This window comes from Pan paniscus, chromosome 5 (genome assembly GCF_029289425.2).
Source record: "Pan paniscus chromosome 5, NHGRI_mPanPan1-v2.0_pri, whole genome shotgun sequence".
NCBI lineage: Eukaryota > Metazoa > Chordata > Mammalia > Primates > Hominidae > Pan > Pan paniscus.
The window spans coordinates 171,352,015-171,371,323 of NC_073254.2; the positions used below are offsets into that span (position 1 = coordinate 171,352,015).

A 19,309-nucleotide genomic window follows, 5' to 3' on the forward strand; every position below is an offset into this window, starting at 1 on the left:
ATAAATAGACTGTACAAAATGAAAAAAATTTAAAACACAAAAATCTCCATTTTTTTCCCCCAGATCATTAATTTTTCTATGAATGAAGTATGCAAATGTGTATTGTAGGGAGTCACAGCTCGGGGTGGTGCTTCTGAGATCATGACTTTTTTCTGAGTACTTTTTGGGTACAATATGATTTTTATTATATTCACTATTCAATTAGTCACATACTGAGATTCCTATGGTAAAAGGAGGTGGTCTAAAGTTTTAGCAGTAATTAAAGGTTAATAAACTTGGAGCACTCGAGGGGGCTTGTAATAGTTGGCTCAGATAATCCCAGTGGAATGATAAATGAATGGAAATAGTAGGAAGGACTAACTTTTAAGGCAAAACCAGGTAATTGGCTCTATTGCTTTCTGAATTTACTTTTCTTACAATGTGGGTGTGGAGGATATGGCAAAATTTTGCACTTTTTCCTGGTAAGAAGAAAGTGCACAGAAAATCTTAACTCCAAAAATTTACCAGCAAGAAATCTTATGTAGTGGAAAAAGTAAAAATGAAAGGGAGTTTCAGCTGTCATTTGGTTTTTGCTCCGCAAGTTATTCTGATGGGGAAGATTCATAATCATCATCTTTAAATAGTTGCTCAGAATCTTGAAAAGCCATGAGAGCTTTAAAAATTGACAGTAATGGCCGGGCGCGGTGGCTCACGCCTGTAATCCCAGGACTTTGGGAGGCCGAGGTGGGCAGATCACGAGGTCAGGAGATCGAGACCATTCTGGCTAACACGGTGAAACCCCGTCTCTAGTAAAAATACAAAAAAATCAGCCGGGTGTGGTGGCGGGTGGCTGTAGTCCCAGCTACTTGGGAGGCTGAGGCAGGAGAATGGCGTGAACTTGGGAGGCAGAGCTTGCAGTGAGCCGAGATCGCGCCTCTGCACTCCAGCCTGGGCGACAGAGCGAGACTCCATCTCAAAAAAAAAAAAAAAAAAGAAAAAATTGACAGTAAGGTGGCCGGGCGCGGCGGCTCACGCCTGTGATTCCAGCACTTTGGGAGGCGGAGGCGGGCGGATCACGAGGTCAGGAGTACAAGACTAGCCTGACCAACATGGTGAAACCCCGTCTCTACTAAAAATACAAAAATTAGCTGGACGTGGTAGTGTGCACCTGTGATCCCAGCTACTCGGGAGGCTGAGGCAGGAGAATTGCTTGAACCTGGGAGGCAGAGGTTGCAGTGAGCCAAGATTGTGCCACTGCACTCCAGCCTGGGTGACAGAGCAAGACTCCGTCTCAAAAAAAAAAAAAATTAAATTGACAGTAAGGTTTAATGAAATCTTAAAGGTCTCTTGCATCTTTGGGATTATTCACTTAAATACTATAGAAGGTTATTGTAGTTATCTTTAGTACTGTGTTATTTTAGGAGGCGTGTGTTTAAATTTTACAATTCATTAACAGGTCTGATGGCATTTTGTAGGAACTACTTAGGAACAAGTTTGCATTTCTGAAAGTAAGGAAAAGCTGTCACTTAATACTATTATCCCCCTCCCCCCCCCAACACACAACCCAGTTTACACAAACCACTAAAATGAATGCAGTGGAAATTGAATTATGAAATGATTGCTTATTCACATTACATACTGTTGCCATTCTTGGGGTCTCTTTCTCTCACATCTCATTTGCAATAAGTTAGCTTTGAGACAAGAAATAAGTGATGTGACACGATGATCATCCCCTTCCCCACTCAACTGTAAATGGCGTGCCAGCATAAAAACGCCTTTTTTTTTTTGAGATGAAGTCTCACTCTGTCACCCAGGCTGGAGTGCAGTGGCGCGATCTCAGCTCACTGCAACCTCCACCTCCCGGGTTCAAGCAATTCTCCCTGCCTCAGCCTCCCAAGCAGCTGGGATTACAGGCACCCGCCACCACGCCCGGCTAATGTTTGTATTTTTAGTAGAGACGAGGTTTCGCCATGTTGGCCAGGCTGGTCTTGAACTCCTGACCTCAGGTGATCCACCCGCCTCAGCCTCCCAAAGTGGTGTGAGCCACCACGCCCTGCCAAAAAAATGCTTTTTGAATTAAGCAAGTACCTTTTCGCTTTTCTCTAAGTCACCCACATTACTGAAACTGATAATATTGATACATTGCAAACTGTGAAGTATCATGAGAAACAGGGACATTATTCTTTAAAGTAGAAACTGGGGAAGAATCAATCCTCCAACGTTCATGTTAGTTCTAGATTATTTATAATGCACTTTCCGATGCAAATAATTTTTACAAGAGAAAAAAATACCTCGCACATGGGTGTTTCACATCTGCTATGGAGACAGATTCCTTGTCAAGAGACTTTGGAGACACGAAATTGATACTTTCACAACTGCTGGATTAATAACTACCACTTCCTGAGTGCCTAGTCTGGCAGGTGTTGTTCAGCACTTTGTGGACATTATCATGTATTCCTCACAATAATCCTGCAAAAAGTGGTTCTGTAACCCCATTTCTATCATAAAAGTAAGTTTCTCATGATTTGATAATTACCCAAGGTTTCACAGCTAGAAAGAGCATAACTGTAGAGTACCTTGCAAAAGACCTCTTTCTCGTTGTGAAGATGCTAATACTTGTTTAGTGACCCACATTCTTACATGCCTGCCCAGATGTTTAAGGGATCGTGAAACATCAATATCAAGACCAGGGATTGGGACTGGGCACGGTGGCTTATGCCTGTAATCCCAGCACTTTGGGAGGCCAAGGCAGGCGGATCGCTTGAGTCCAGGAGTTTGAGACCAGCATGGTCAACATAGGGGAGACCTCCTCTCTACAACAAATTAAAGATTTAGCTGTGCTTGGTGGCACATGCCTGTAGTCCCAGTCACTTGGGAAGCTGAGGTAGGAGAATCACTTGCACCACTGAATTCCAGCCTGAGCAACAGAGCAAGACCCTGTCCCCACCCCACCCCCCAAAAAACACACCAGGTCCAATGATGATGTCACCTATATGCTCCAGTATGGGATCCTTGCTTTTATGAATTTGCATATATCTCCGCTTGGAGGTTTTCTGGTTAATGAGCTTTAGAACAAGGGAGGTTGGGTGTGTAGCCTATAAGGGATGGACTTAGAATGCAGAGAATTCCTGGAAAAATTCCAGGACAATGCTACGAATCTTGGGGGAAAGATAACTAGTTCCAGATGTCACTGTAAGCCGTCCTGATGTGCCTGGGGATGGGGAGCACTGGTGATTCTCAGCCTGAAAAATGAACATGTCGTTTCTGCAGTATCGTACTTCTTTTTCTCAACCAAAAATGATGGTGCTGGTGTCACTGAAACCTGATAGCTAAGTTTTGGATAAAAGCATTAATATTTTGTAGTATATAATCAACATATTCCTTTAAAGTTTTTTTTTTCTTTTAAGCCTCTAAAGTAAAAGAAAACAATTTATAATTTATCTCTTAATCGCTAAGTATTTGGAAAAGTGAGAAAAAAAAGATGATGCTCCAGGTTTTGAACACACAGGCTGTCTCTACATTATATGGAGCTTGCGGATGGGGAACACATAGCCAGCAGGGACCACTGTAGCTTAGCCCTTCTTGGGATCATGGAGCGTTTGCAGCTTTGGGGACGGGGAGATTATGGAGATTTTCGAAAGGAAAATGTGTATTTGCACATACACGTTATAGACCTGGAGACTGATTTTATAAATCGGGATTCACAGAACATTTATCTGGAGATAAACCTAGGTTAATAGCAGGTAACAACACCTCAGTGTGAAACACTTCAGTAATTCTTGGCCCAAGTGAGGTTTTTGTACATGAAATGATTTCAAGTTTTGATTTCTTACTACATCACTAAAGATGTAACTTTTCATATATTTTCACATTTATTTGACTCCGTTAATATTCCATAGGACTTTTTTTTTTTAACCTCGAAGGGGCTTGTTATGACAAAGCTGTTTAAAATATTAAAAAGCACCTAGTTTGTTATTATTGAAGAAGTGTTATAATTTTTTTATAATGTTGTAATTGAGAATAGTTTATACTCTTAAAAATAGGGTGAGAGGTGTTCAGTCCAGGAAGTATCTCCTCTATTTCACTTTCCACACTTATTATTAAGGATAACTTTCATTTATCTTAGAAAAACATAAAGCAAAAGCCTACCCAAGGTCTCGCTTGGCAGTGATAACTTCAAGTTATTTTTCCTTCCGGAATGTTGTAGCATGAAGTAACTTCATCCATATCCAGCCTTTATTTTTACTGCATCTTTTTAAAAGTTTTGGCCGGGCGCGGTGGCTCACGCCTGTAATCCCAGCACTTTGGGAGGCCGAGGTGGGTAGATCACGAGGTAAGGAGATCTCTGAGACCATCCTGGCTAACATGGTGAAACCCCATCTCTACTAAAAATACAAAAAATTAGCCGGGCGTGGTGGCAGGCACCTGTAGTCCCAGCTACTCGGGAGGCTGAGGCAGGAGAATGGCATGAACCTGGGAGGTGGAGCTGGCAGTGAGCCAAGATTGCACCAACGCACTCCAGCCTGGATGACAGAGCGAGACTCCGTCTCAAAAAAAAAAAAAAAAAGTTTTGTTTTGGAGTACTAGTAGCACGATCATAGCTCACTGCAGCCTGGAACTCCTGGGCTCAACGATCCTCCTGTCTCAGCCTCCCAAGTAGCTGGGACCCTACTGAGTAGCACGTCTAGTCCTGCGTCTTTTTTTTTTTGGGGACAGTCTGGCTCTGTTGCCAGACTGCTGGAGTGCAGTGGCATGATCTCAGCTCACTGCAGCCTCCGCCTCCCAGGTTCAAATGATTCTCCTGCCTCAGCCTCCTGAGTAGCTGGGATTACAGGCGCCCGCCACCACATCTGGCTAAATTTTTGTATTTTTAGTAGAGACGGGGTTTCACCGTGTTAGCCAGGATGGTCTCGATCTCCTGACCTCGTGATCCGCCCGCCTCGGCCTCCCAAAGTGCTGGGATTACAGGCGTGAGCCACCGCGCCCGGCTCAGCCCTGCATCTTATATGCACTATATCCATGCAGACATCCCTCCTTCTTGGGTATATTCAGAAAATTAAGTGAATGAAAGCTTTCTCTACATCTTCTTTAAAATTATCATATCTTTTCCAAGTAATGTTTTCAGCATATTGACCCTGTCTCACACAAGCATGTGATTAGGTGTCTCCACCCAGAAGAAGGGTATAGAAATATTTGGTTTCTGTAGTAATATTCTCTTGAGAAACAAGGCATGGATGATGTTGTTTCACTAATGGTTGATGTTGAAAGACCTGTCAATACAAGACTGTATCACACATGGGTATGTGGCCTGTTGGAAGGATTAGTCTTTTTCCTGCGCTTTGAAGTGTCTACAGGGTGGGAAAAGACCAGTGACTAGCAGGACAGTACGAAGACGGAGGTGCCTGTGAATTCGGGCTCCAGAGGCTTCTACGGGGGACACACCGACCACTCCCTTTAACATTTTGGCCATCTTTGTGACCTAGTGGGATGCTGGAATTGTTTCTAGCCGAACCTCAGCACCAGTGAGTACGTGAGCACCACGACTGGGCTTTCTGGGCATGGGAGAGACTTGGGCGGATAGCAGCGTGTTTAAAAATGGCGGGGTCATTCAATCACACATGAGTTAAAAAACTATACATTGTGTGGAAAAGACCACTCCAAAATCAGAGGAGGTTTTAGGGGCATCAAAAAGTACATCCACATATCAGTGATCCCAAATCAAAGATGGAGCTTTTTGGTTTTCCTCTTTGTAGCCAGTCGGACAAATCTAAGGCAGATGAAAATTCCATAGGAGTTTTGAATTAAAAGAAGCGCCCTAAGGGAAGGCTGTGATGAAGTGTGGTCGTGAATGGATTCCACTGTGCCAGGCCTGCACGGGTTAGCACTGGCTGCCTGTCCTGGAAGCCCCTCCATTATTTTTAGAGGCCTCTTATCAATCACTCCCTTCACTCCCAGCAGTGGGAGTGGGTTGAGCCTCTGGTCTGAGCCTCTCCTGCCTGCCGCCCCCACATCTTTTAGGCTATTTTATAATGCATTTAACAGCCTCCCGCTGTGTTCACTAAGCTACAATCTTTAACTCATTCACAACCAGCATGCAGGGAGCATGTAAAAATACTTTCTCAGGCCGGGCGCAGTGGCTCACGCCTGTAATCCCATCACTTTGGGAGGCCGACATGAGCGGATCACCTGAGGTCAGGAGTTTGAGACCAATCTGGCCAACATGGCGAAACTCTGTCTCTAATAAAAATTAGCTGGGCATGGTGGCGGGCGCCTGTGGTCCCGGCCACTCGGGAGGCTGAGGCAGGAAAATCGCTTGAACCCGGGAGGTGGAGGCTGCAGTCATTCGATATCACACCACTGCACTCTAGCCTGGGCAACAGAGCAAGACTGTGACTCCAAAAAAAAAAAAAAAAAAAAAATGAAAGGTTTCTGCTCACCACAAACTAGAAGGGAATGATGGTGGTCTTGTTTGGGACTCTTTACCTGCAGCAAGAACCTGGGGAATGTGGGGGTGATTTTGGTGTGTCATGTACAGTTGGGCTGGGGAAAGCGAAAAAAGTGAAGAAGAGGAGGTGAGGAGGGGGAGGTCAGCACAGGAAGAAGGGTCCCGGCCACCTTTGACCCATACTTGGGGTAAAGGACCTGCGTCTGGCCAGGCTCTGTGGCTTATGTCTGTAATCCCAGCACTTTGGGAGGCTGAGGTGGGAGGATCTTTTGAGGCCAGGAGTTCAAGACTAGCCTGGGCAACATAGCAAGATCCTCCATCTCTACAAAAACACAAAACAAAAACAGAAAAGGGATCTTCATCTTTACATGGTGCAAATAAAGAAAATTAGAAGATAGGGAGTTAACTTGAGACATACTATTATGTGCTCCTTTTCTCCCCTTGAAATGTTGATGCTGGAAGTCAAGGTGGTAAAAAATAGGCACAATGTCACATTCAGCTTCACAAGATTTGAAAGTGCATCTCAGCTGGGAGCGGTGGCTCACGCCTGTAATCCCAACACTTTCAGCGGCCGAGGCAGGTGGATCACCTGAGGTCAGGAGTTCGAGACCAGCCTGGCCAACATGGCTAAACCCCATCTCTACTAAAGATAGAAATATTTAGCGGGGTGTGGTGGTGAGTGCCTGTAGTCCCAGCTACTCAGGAGGCTGAGGCAGGAGAATCGCTGGAACCCTGGAGGCAGAGGCTGCAGAGAGCTGACATCATGCCACTGTACTCCAGCCTGGGCGACAGAGCAAGACTCCGTCTCAAAAAAATAAAAAAGAGTGCATCTCAACTTTTTTTTTTTTTTTTTGAGACGGAGTGTTGCTCTGTCGCCCAGGCTGGAGTACAGTGGCGCGATCTCGGCTCACGGCAAGCTCCGCCTCCCGGGTTCACGCCATTCTCCTGCCTCAGCCTCCCGAGTAGCTGGGACTACAGGCGCCCGCCACCATGTTCGGCTAATTTTTTGTATTTTTTTAGTACAGACGGGGTTTTTCCGTGGTAGCCAGGATGGTCTCGATCTCCTGACCTCGTGATCGCCCGCCTCGGCCTCCTAGAGTGCTGGGATTACAGGCGTGAACCGCCGCGCCCGGCCTTCAACATTTTGTATTGGCGATTTTCAGTGACTTCTGGTCCTGCAAATCAAGAGCTTTCTGGTTCAGCAGAGCTGAAAGCTGTTCAATACTGCCCTCTTCTGTCCAAAACTCATTCAGGCATTTGGACAATGATTTTATACTCGGGAATGTTTTTGACAAAGCATGATGGTGAAAATTGGACATTATCTAACCATGGGGACAGAAAAACAAATTGTGCAGCCATTAGGTCTTAGTTTTGAAGACTTGATTCAGAAAACAACACAAATAGTGATTATCTGGATGTTGTACTTATGAAAAATTTTCCCTATTCTCTGTATTTTAAAGTCTTCCACAATTTATACTGATTATGTTTGGAATTGGCAAAAAGTAAAATAAGTCGTTCTATTCTGAAGAAAACAAGCAAAAATATTAAAGTTTTCGTTATTTTTATAGAAAGCCAACTGATACTTCATCCTTATAACCAGCCTTCGTGTCCTCACCTATAATGTAAGTGACTTATGTTATAGGTGAGGACACTAAGAACAGAGATTTTCATTTTATTTTTATTTTTACTGTTTTGTTTGTTTGTTTGTTTGTTTTTGAGATGGAGACTCACTCTGTCACCTGTGCAGTGGCACGATCTCCACTCATTGCCACCTCCACCTCGAAAGTTCAAGCAATCCTCCTGCCTCAGCCTCCCAAGTAGCTGGGATTATAAGATGCACCACCACGCCCAGCTAACTTTTGTATTTTTAGTAGAGACGGGGTTTGACTGTGTTGCCCAAAGCTGGTCTCAGACTCCTGACCCCAAAGCGATCCTCCTGCCTCAGCCTCCCAAAGTGCTGGGATTACAGCCCCGTGAGCCACTGCACCTGGCCTTATTTTTCGTTTAGATTCAGGGGATACATATATAGGTTTGTTACCTGGATATATTGCATAATGGTGAGGTTTGGGCTCTAGTGTACCCGTCACCAGAGTGGTGAACATTGTACTCAATACTATTTTTCAACTCTCACTTCCCTTCCACCCTCCCTCCCTTTTAGAGTCCCCAGTGTCTATTATTTCCATCTTTATGTCCCTGTGTACTCATTGGTTAGCTACCATTTATGAGAATATGCAGCATTTTACTTTCTGTTTCTGAGTTATTTTACTTAGGATAATGGCCTCCAGATCCTTCCATGTTGCTGCAAAGGACATGATTTCATTCTTTTTCATGGCTGCATAGTATTCCATGGTGTATATGGACCACATTTTCTTTATCCAGTCAAACTTTGATGGACACTTGGGTTGGTTCCATGACTTTGCTAGTGTGAATAGTGCTGCAAGAAACATACAAGTGCAGGCATCTTTTTGATAAACTGATTTTATCTCTCTTGGGTAGATGCCAAATAATGGGATTGCTGTGTGGAATGGTAGTTGTTTTTTGTTCCTTGAGAAATCTCCATATTGTTTTCTATAGCTCTCTTACTAATTTACATTCCCACTGGCAATGTATAAATATTCCCTTTTCTCCACATCTGTGCCAACATCTGTTGTTTTTTGACTTTTTAATAATAGCTATTCTGGCTAGGCACAGTGGCTCACATCTATAATCCCAGAACTTTGGGAGGCTGAGGCAGGTGGATCACCTGAAGTCAGCAGTTCAAGACCAACATGGCCAACATGGTGAAACCCCGTCTCTACTAAAAATATAAAAATTAACCAGGCGCGGTGGCATGTGGCTGTAATCCTAGCTACTCGGGAGGCTGAGACAGAATTGCTTGAACCCAGAAGGTGGAGGTTGCAGTAGAACTGAGATCACACCACTGCACTCCAGCCTGGGCGACAGAGCGAGACTCTGTCTCAAAATACATAAATAATAAAAAATAGCCATTCTGACTGGTGCAAGATTGTGGTTTTAATTTGCATTTCTCTGATAATTAGCGATGCTGAGAATGTTTTCGTATGTTTCTTTGCCATTTGTATGTCTTCTTTTGAGAAATGTCTAAGAACAGAGATTTTGCCCAAGGGCCCGGTGCTAGTAAGTGGTACAGCTAAAATTTAAACGCCAGTCTGTCCCCAGAACTTCTGCTCTTTAATTTTCTTCCCCTCTGCCTGAATTTTTTTTCTCTCTTTGGTGGGGGAAAGTTAAGTCGTTTTCCTGTTGTTTAATACATAGATAAAATTTATATTATGGTGTGTAATGTGAAGCAAATATCGGATAGCCTTCTCTAAAATCAGGTTGGGTAAATCATCACTCTATATTTTGTTGTTTTCTATAATTTTTAGTAGTTATCTGCAATTCCGAGTGCATTCTTCCAAGTGATTTAAAAAAAAAAATAACTTCAGGCCAGGTCCGGTGGCTCACACCTGTAATCCCAGCACTTTGAGAGGCCAAGGTGGGTAGATCACCTGAGGTCAGGAGTTCGAGACCAGTCTCTACAGTTTAGTAGAGACGTGGAAACCCCGTCTCTACTAAAAATACAAAAAATTAGCCGGGCGTCGCGGCGGGCGCCTGTAATCCCAGCTACTTGGGAGGCTAGGACAGAAGAATCGCTTGAACCCAGGAGGCGGAGGTTGCAGTGAGCCGAGATCGCGCCATTGCACTCCAGGCTGGGCAATAAGAGTTTCCGTCTCGAAAAAAAAAAAAAAAAAAGAAAGATAACTGTAAACATACAGAAAGTTGGAAAACTAAAATGAATACAGAGAACACCCATACCCTTTACTCAGATTCACCTATCCCAAATAGTGGGATATTGTCAACATTTTCCCTCGCTTGCTATATTTACTTTCTTTTTGTTGGGAAAACAAAACAAACATCAGTCCACGGGTTTCTGTTATAAGTCATGTAGGTATGAGATATATTAATAAATTCACTGGAGAAGGCCGGGCACAGTGGCTCACACCTGTAATCCCAGCGCTTTGGGAGACTGAGGCAGATTGCTTTGAGCTCAGGAGTTCAAGGCCAGCCATGGCAAAACCCCTGTGTCTACTAAAAATACAAAAACTAGCCAGGAGTTGGTGGCTCACACCTGTAGTCCCAGCTGCTCGGGAGGCTGAGGCTGGAGAATCGCTTGAGCCCTGGAAGCGGAGGCTGCAGTGAGCCAAGATGACACCATGGTACTCCTGCTTGGGCGATAGAGGGACACCTTGTCTCAAAAAAAAAAAAAAAAAAAAAAAAAATTAGGGAAGCATTTGAAAGTAAGTTATATACATCATGGTCCTTTACTCCTAAATATTTCAGTGTGTATTTTCCAAGAATAGGGATATTCCCTTTCATAACCACAGTACAGTTATTGACAGTTATCAATATCATACATTTACGTTATTACAGAACTTTTCTATAATCTGCTTCTAATTTTGTCAGCTAATCTAATTATGTCCATTTTAAAGCATTCCTCTGTGCATTACAATATCCACCCTAGGGTCAGAGATTTTGTGTTGTCGTGTCTTTTTAGCTTCTTTTAATCTGGAAGACTTCTATAGCTTTTGTCTTTTAGACTTTGATATGTTCAAAGCATAAGTTCTCTCCCCGTTTCTACTCATTCCTTACTTGATGTTTCTTTTGCCTACATCAATTTAGGTTAGGTTACTCTTTTTTTTTTCCCCCCCCCGAGATGGAGTCTTGCTCTGTTGCCCAGGATGGAGTGTAGTGGCGTGATCTGGGTTTACTGCAGCCTCCGCCTCCCGGGTTTAAGCGATTCTCCCACCTCAGCTTCCTGAGTAGCTGGGACTACAGGCACCCACCACCACGCCCGGCTAATTTTTGTGTTTAGAGACTGGGTTTCACCATATTGGCCAGGCTGGTCTCGAACTCCTGACTCCAGGTGATCCGTCTACCTCGCACTCCCAAAGTGCTGGGATTACAGGCATGAGCCGCTGCACCCGGCCATAGGTTACTCATTCTAAGCCAGAATCCTGCAGAGGTGATGTTGTGTCCTTCTCAGGGTATTGCACGCGGTGTCCATCTGTCCCTTGTAGGCTGATGTTAAGGTGTTTTCCAATTTCTCCACTGTAGAATTGGGCTTTTCTCCCTCCCTTTCAACAATAAGCATGTAAATATCCTCTCCTCTCCTCCATTTAGCACTTTAGCACCCATTGATTCTTGCTTTATCCAGCTTTCACTTTGATGGTTGTAAAATGATGCTCGGGCGATCTTTTGAATCACTATCTGTGAGTGGGTGGGTAGGATTTATGCACTCTTTTCAAAACGATGCATGACTGTAACTGTGAATAAACTGCCTTTCACACTGAAATAGAATTCAAATTGCTGTCCACATTAGACATAAAGCAGTTTTTCCATCTAAGTGTAGGAGTTGACATATCGAAATACTTGTTCTTGCCATAAGTGGCGCTTATGAACTATAAAAAGTTGTAATGATTTATGGAAAATAAGAATGTTTATGCTTTAAAAGTGTATGAAATTGACTTTTCTTTCAAAAAGACAAACTGTGTATTTTGCTCCTTTAGTGCCTTCACTCTAAGCACTCCCCAGCCAGCCTTTGGCCCTCCTGAGATACGACATGCCTATATGACGTTGGTCAAGTCATATGACCGTTTTTAAAAAGACTATTTTTAAGAGCAGTTTCAGGTTCACAGCAAAATTGAGTGGAGAGTTCGGAGAATTCCCATGTGTCCCTTGCCCCAACGTCTGCATAGCCTCCCCCAACCCTTATCAACATTCCCCACCAGAATGGGTCATTTGTTACAATCAATGAACCTGCATTGATGCATGGTTATCACCCAAAGTCCATAGTTTACATTAGGGCTCACTCTTAGTGGTGTACATTCTGTGGATTTGGGCCAATACATAATGATGTGTACCCACCATTACAGTGTCATACAAAATGGCTTCACTGCCATAAAAATCATCTGTGCTTCACGTATTCATCCCTTCCTCCCCCCAACCCCTGGCAGCCACTGCTCTTTTTACTGTCTCCATAGTTTTGCCTTTTTCAGAATGTCATATAGTTGGAATCATACACTGTGTATCTTCCTCAGAGTGTCTTCTTTTGCTTAGCTATATACATTTAAGTTCCCTCCATGTATTTTCATGGCCTGATAACTAATTTTTCTTTTTTTTTTTTCTTTTTTGAGACAGAGTCTCGCTCTGTTGCCCAGGCTGGAGTGCAGTGGCGCAATCTCAGCTCACTGCAAGCCCCGTCTCCCCGGTTCAAGCAATTCTCTGCCTCAGCCTCCCGAGTAGCTGGGATTACAGGCGCCCACCACCATGCCCGGCTAATTTTTGTTTGTTTGTTTTTTTTAGTAGAGACGGGGTTTCACCATCTTGGCCAGGCTGGTCTTGAACTCATGATCTCATGATCCACCCACCTCGGCCTCCCAAAGTGCTGGATTACAGTCATGAGCCACCACGCCCAGCGGTGGTTTTTTTTTTTTAGTGCTGAATAGTATTATGTTGTCTGGATATACCATACTTTATCCACTCACTTATTGAAGGACATCTGATTGCTTCCAAGTTTTGGCAGTTATGCATAAAGTTGCTGTAAACATCTGTGTGCAGATGTTTTGTGTGGACATACATTTTCAACTCATTTGGGTGAATACCAAGGAGCATGATTGCCAGATCATATGGTAAGAGTATGTTCAGTATGAAAACAAACCGCAGACTGTCCTCCCAAGTGGCTGTCCATTTGCATTCTCACAGATGACTATTTTTGAAGTCCCAGGTGGAGGGAGCAGGTGAGCTCCACCTTCTAGCCCGTAAGGCTCTATAAGTGATGGCTTTGTGATGGGAACTTGACTGATACCCCCATGGGCGAATACTCAAGAACTTAAAGCTCTTTACAACCAAGCCAAACCCACGAGCAGGTTCTACCATGCCTTGGCCATTGCCAGACAAAACCCCATTGTGTTTTTGCTTGATTTTCGTCCTTCTGTGACACTGACATTTCAGGCCAGGCTAGTTGTTTTGCAGAACGTCCTTCATTGTGGATTCATCTGATTGTTTCCTCGTGGTTAGATGCCGTTAAACATTTTGATCAGCAGAGCTGCAAAGATGAATTCTTGTCCTTCTGAGTGCCTCACATCAGGAAGCGCGATGACATCTGTTCCATTATCGAGGATAAGTCTGATCACTTGGTTAAAGTGGTGCCTGCCAGATTTCTCCATTGTCGAGGTCCTTTTTGTTTGTTTTTGTTTCTTTTTTTTCGACACAGTCTTGCCCTGTCTCCCAGGCTGGAATGCAGCGGCACGATCTCGGCTCACTGCAACCCCCGCCTCCCTGGTTCAACCGATTCTCCTGCCTCAGCCTCCCGAGTAGCTGGGATTACAGACATGTGCCACCACGCCCGGCTAATTTGTTTGTATTTTTAGTAGACATGAGGTTTCACCATGTTGGCCAGGCTGGTCTCTAACTCCTGATCTCAGGTGATCCGCCCGCTTTGGCCTCGCAAAGTGCTGGGATTATAGGCGTGAGCCACCGCGCCAGGCCTCGAGGCCCTTTTTTTTTTTTTTTTTTTTTTAAATTAACTGTCAGGGAAGTTCAGCGGCGGCTTGGCAGTTGGTTAGCAGGATGGTTTTCGGCCTCAGCAGGCTTGGGTTTGAAGAGACCCCACTGGGGCGGTCCGCAGGACCCCCGGGGGTTTCCTGGGAGGTCGAGGGCTGGCGCCGGGCGCGGGGAGGCTGCGTCCTTTGTGATGTTCGCGGCCGGCTTCCCGGGCCCAGGCTTTCGCGAGCTATGGCAGCCGGCAGGGGCGCGCTGGGCCTCGCGGGCGGCTGTTGGGCTGCCCCTGCCGGCGGGCTGCGCGCGCCATGCCCTGGTGGAGTAAACTCTGCAGTGAGTAGCACGTGCACCCAAGTGGCAGTTCGCCCCGCGGCGATGGCGGACACGGAATCCCGAGGGCCACCAACTGTCCCTTAGGACCGGCCCGAGATGGGTGTGTGGGTTTTCCAGCCTCCTTCCTTCCCGTCCCAGGCTTGGGAAAGCCTCTCTACTGGCCAAGGCGCGCAGGGACAGGTCGGGAAGGGCCTGCGCCCGTGGCATCCCAGCCCAGGCTGTAGAGCCGCCCGCTGCCCTTGATCTTGCCCCAGCCCCCAGCCCCAGAAAGGAAAGGCCTCTTTCTGGGTCCCGTGACATAGGTGCCAAAACGCTCTGCGCTAGCAGCCTACCTCCCGGAAGACTCTGGCTTGAAAGGGGAGTCGGGGGGTTGGAATGGACATGGCTGTGGCTGCGGTCAGCTGGGGAGGTGGGCGGCAGGGCAGGTCGAGGATGACCCAGGCCTCAAAAAGTCACCAGGATTTAGCAAAGTTGCCCTCACTGTGAGGCCTGGAGGCCGGCAAAGTGTGGGACGCAGAACAGAATGGAACAGGCCTCAACACTTGGGCTGCGCCATGGGGAGTGTGAAGCCCAGTGATGGGGCAGGCTGGAAAGTACGGTCTAGGCTTCAATGCGGGTTCCAAGCCCAGTGGGTGGCCACACGATCGCATGTGTTTTGGGGTCAGGATCTCAACAGCGCGGGTACAGATATAGGTACCTGCCAGACTAGGTAGGTTAGACTATTCTCTAGGCTCTGAAGCCATTAGGAGTCCACAGCCTGTTGATGTGATAGAAGCGGTATTTTAGGAGGCTTTGCTTAGCAGGTACCTTGTATGGAGTGAGTAGATTGCCCCAGCACAGAGGGTACGTGGAGGCCGAAATCAGGCTGAAGCACAAAGCATGGAGGTGCCAGAAGATTGTTCTGACAATTGTAGCTCTTAGGATTACTTAGGTTAAAAGAGACTGCAGACTAGTTGAACAATTACAACTTAAAATTTTTCTATATACATTTTATTATGTGTTCAACTCATAACTCACTCTACATAAAGAGAGCATTTGATTATTGTTAAGCTGTACTGAACTATCAATAGCTGTTCAGTAACAGCTACCTTAGATACCGATGGCAGTCGCCCAGGCTGGAGTGCAGTAGTGTGATCTCGGCTCACTGCAACCTCCACCTCCCGGGTTCAAGTGATTCTCCTGCCTCAGCCTCCCAAGTAGCTGAGACTACAGGCATGCGCCACCATGCAGGACTGATTTTTGTATTTTTAGTAGAAATGGGGTTTCACCACTTTGGCCAGCGTGGTCTTGAACTCCCGACCTCAAGTGAGCCGCCTGCCTCAGCCTCCCAAAGTGCTGGGATTACAGGTGTGAGCCATAGCGCCCGGCCCAACAGCTGTTTTGCTGCCTGCTGGCAGCTGGTTCACGAACCTTTATCTCCCTAGTTTTGACTATAAACATGTCGGCCCTTTCAGAATGAAGCAGAAGTGTTTCCAATGGAAACACAGATTTAAGAGTGGAGGGAAAATAGTGAGGGGGAAATGGTTGTGTGACACCAGCTTTCTACTCCTATATTAGCAACGTCTCTGCATTTTCTGATTCCAGGGAGGTTGATGAGTGTTTGTTTTTAATCACATGCTTGCTGGCAGGATATGTAATTTATGTTTGTATTCTGTACTAGTGAAATCATACTAGAATAGAGTTTGTTATTGGAATTTTTCTTTTTTCTCTAGTATATTTCCAATTATTTTATCCAGCGTTTTCAAAAGGAAAGTCACATCTCTTAAATGGCATTAGAAGTGTTTGCAAAAAGTTCTTTTGTGACCGCCAGGCACGGTGGCTCACGCCTGTAATCACAGCACTTTGGGAGGCTGAGGCAGGCGGATCACCTGAGGTCAGGAGTTTGAAACCAGCCTGGCCAACATGGTGAAACCTTATCTGTACAAAAAATACAAAAATTAGCCGAGCGTGGTGGCAGCCGCCTGTAATCCCAGCTACTTGGGAAGCTGAGGCAGGAGAATCGCTCGAACCCAGGAGGCTGAGGTTGCAGTGAGCTGAGATCGAGCCACTGCACTCCAGCATGGGCGACAGAGCGAAAACTGGCTCAAAAAAAGAAAAAAAGAAAAAAGAAATAGTTCATGGAAATACACTTAAGGAAGCCTTTGGATTTAACTGTAAACAAATTCATCACAATGTCAGTTTATAATAGGAACAAATAGAAACTTAAAGCATTTTCTTATTTCAGAATACTATACATGCTTTAAAAAATAATGGGAAGAGTGTATATATCTAAAATGTAGAAGTAGTTTAAATCGTCGATGTCTGGACTTTTCTTTCTCTTTGAATATTTGCTTCAAAGTTTAATATGAGTGTTTAATTTTTCCTTATTGTTTGTTAAGTCTAATGTTGGTCACAAATGTGTATTTTATAAAGAGAAAAGGGAATTCCTTTAGGAATGTGCCTCAGATCAAAATAATGAGATTCTTGGGTTTTTCGTGAAACCTTCTTCGCTATCTGAAATGTTTAGTTCTCAGAGGTAAAACTAAAATGTTTTGTTTTAAATGCTACCTTAGATACTGATGGCAGAAAAAATGAGCCTTGCTGATTATCGAAGCTGTTACAGATGGTGAGTCTATGGCATCACCACTGAAGCAAAGGCCCTTATTGAGTCTCTGAAGAATAAGAGGCCCAGATAACCTATTCATCTATGAATATCCAAAAATCTAGCAATATTTGAAAAGAAAAAAAGAACTTTAGCGTAACTTAGAGAATAACAAGGTACAAGGACAAAAAAAAACTCTAGGTTACACTCTTGCCCTGACTTGGTTGGGTACCTTAGGCAGTTTTGTTGTTGTTGTTGTTGTCTGTTCATTTGTTTTTTTGAGTCAGTCTCGCTCGGTCACCCAGGCTGGAGTGCAATGGCATGATCTTGGCTCACTGCAACCTCTGCCTCCCACGTTCAAGAGATTCTCCTGCCTCAGCCTCCCGAGTAGCTAGGGCTACAGGCACCCACCACTACGCCTGGCTGGTTTTTGTATTTTTAGTAGAGACGGGGTTTCACCATGTTGGCCGGCCTGCTCTCAAACTCCTGACCTCAAATGATCCACCTGCCTGGACCTCCCAAAGTGCTGGCATTACAGGGATGAGCCACCACGCCCAGCCTAGTTTTTTACTTAACTTTCTGGGGTTCAGTTTCAAAATAAAACCAAATAAGTAGTATGATGGCAATTTGTAGATATAGTTTTATAATATTTCATAAATAAGAAAATTAAATTGTTTTCAGCATAATAAGATTATATAATTGGAAGGAATGTATGGATTTGGGGAAGCATTCTATATTTCTAAATATTTCTGCATTTCAAGTATTTATTGCTGTATTCTAAGTCTTGTGGTAGGTACTAGTTATAATTTTTTTTTTTTTTTTTGGAACAGAGTCTTGCTGTGTCGCCCAGGCTGGAGTGCAGTGGCACGATCTCAGCTCACTGCAGCCTCCACCTCCTGGGTTCACACCGTTCTCCTTCCTCAGCCTCCCCAGTAGCTGGGATTACAGGCGCCTGCCACCATGCCTGGCTAATTTTTTTGTATTTTTAGTAGAGACGGGGTTTCACCGTGTTAGCCAGGATGGTCTCGATCTCCTGACCTTGTGATCCGCCCGCCTCGGCCTCCCAAAGTGCTGGGATTACAGGCGTGAGCCACCGCGCCCGGCTAGTTATAATTATTAACCTTCAATTTGTGCTTAAAACATTAAGTATATTTTTGCAGGTTTTGTTAAGATCTTTTTGGTGTCCATTTTAATTGACCTTTTTGTTTAGTACAAAAATCGATATATGTCCTATATAGAAAATTAGAGGCTGGGGGCAGTGGCTCATGCATGTAATCCCAGCACTTTGGGAGGCTGAGGCGGGCGGATCACCTGAGGCCAGGAATTCTCGAGACCAGCCTGGCCAACATAGTGAAACCCCATCTTTACTAAAAATACAAACATCAGCCAGGTGTGGTGGCACATGCCACTAGTCCCAGCTACTTGGGAGGCTGAGGCAGGGGAATCGCTTGAACCCGGGAGGTGGAGGTTGCAGTGAGCCCAGATCACATCACTGCAGCCTGGGCGACAGAGTGAGACTGTGTCTTAAAAAAAAAAAAGAAAAGAAAAAAGAAAATTCAGACAAGCAAAACTAAAATAAATGACATTCGCATCCCCCAGAGATCATATGTAAAGGATGTGTGTGTATATGTGTGTATGTGTGTGTGTGTATGTGTGTGAGAGAGAGAGAGAGAGAGAGAGAAAGGAGAGACAGTTGTTTTTAAGCCAGAATGAGGTCATTGTATATACTGTTTGGTAACCTGCTTTCTGCAGTCAAATCTGTACCCTTTTATTTCAATTAAAATTCATCTCATCTAATCCCAAATCTCATACTCAGTATTTTCCAAGAAGACCCAAAAATGTCCTTTTGCTGTTTTTCCCTAACAAATATCCAATTCAGGATCATGCCAGGTACCTCTGGTTGTTGTGTTCCTTAAATCTCTTAATTTCACAAAATACATCTCCCTCCTACTTCCCCCCATTAAATCACATTGACTTGACTTTTCCCCTCAGTGATTTTAAAATTACAAACCCGGAAAAATATAGTAAACACTTACATACACTTGACCTATTCGCCATTTATGGAAAGCCACATCATCCGCCCCACCACCCACTAAGCTATTTGGAAGTTACTTGCAGCCAATCCTTTTGTGTTTCTGCTGGATTTTTGTCCTTCTGTGACATTGACATTTCAGGCCAGGCTAGTTGTTTTGCAGAATGCCCTTCACTGCGGATTTGTCTGGTTGTGTCGTTGTGATTAGATGCCATTAAACCTTTTGGTCAGGAATGCCACGTAGATGAATTCTTGTCCTTCTCAGTGCTTCACACCAGGAAGCACGATGGCATCTGTCCCATTATTGAGGATGTTAAATGTGATCACTTGGTTAAGGTGGTGCCTGTCAGATTTCTCCATTGCCAAGGTCATTTTTTTGAAA

At 44.7% G+C, this 19,309-nt stretch overlaps 1 protein-coding gene across 6 annotated transcripts in view; it reads left to right on the top strand.

Moving 5' to 3' along the window:
- Window positions 1-19,309, top strand: part of AKAP12 (A-kinase anchoring protein 12) — a 118,631-nt gene that overhangs the window by 87,454 nt on the left and 11,868 nt on the right. The window contains exon 1 of one of the 6 annotated variants that reach the window (XM_055114226.2): window positions 8,658-14,494. The exons of 3 other annotated variants lie outside the window; for them this stretch is intronic. Coding sequence is in view for 2 of the 3 variants with exons in the window: in XM_055114225.2 (XP_054970200.2) it covers window positions 14,290-14,314 (25 nt within the window). In the remaining variant the exon portion in view is untranslated. Of the gene's footprint in view, window positions 1-8,657; window positions 14,495-19,309 lie in introns of those variants that run through there. 2 more of the 6 variants (XM_003811504.5, XM_055114225.2) reach the window with 2 other exon arrangements.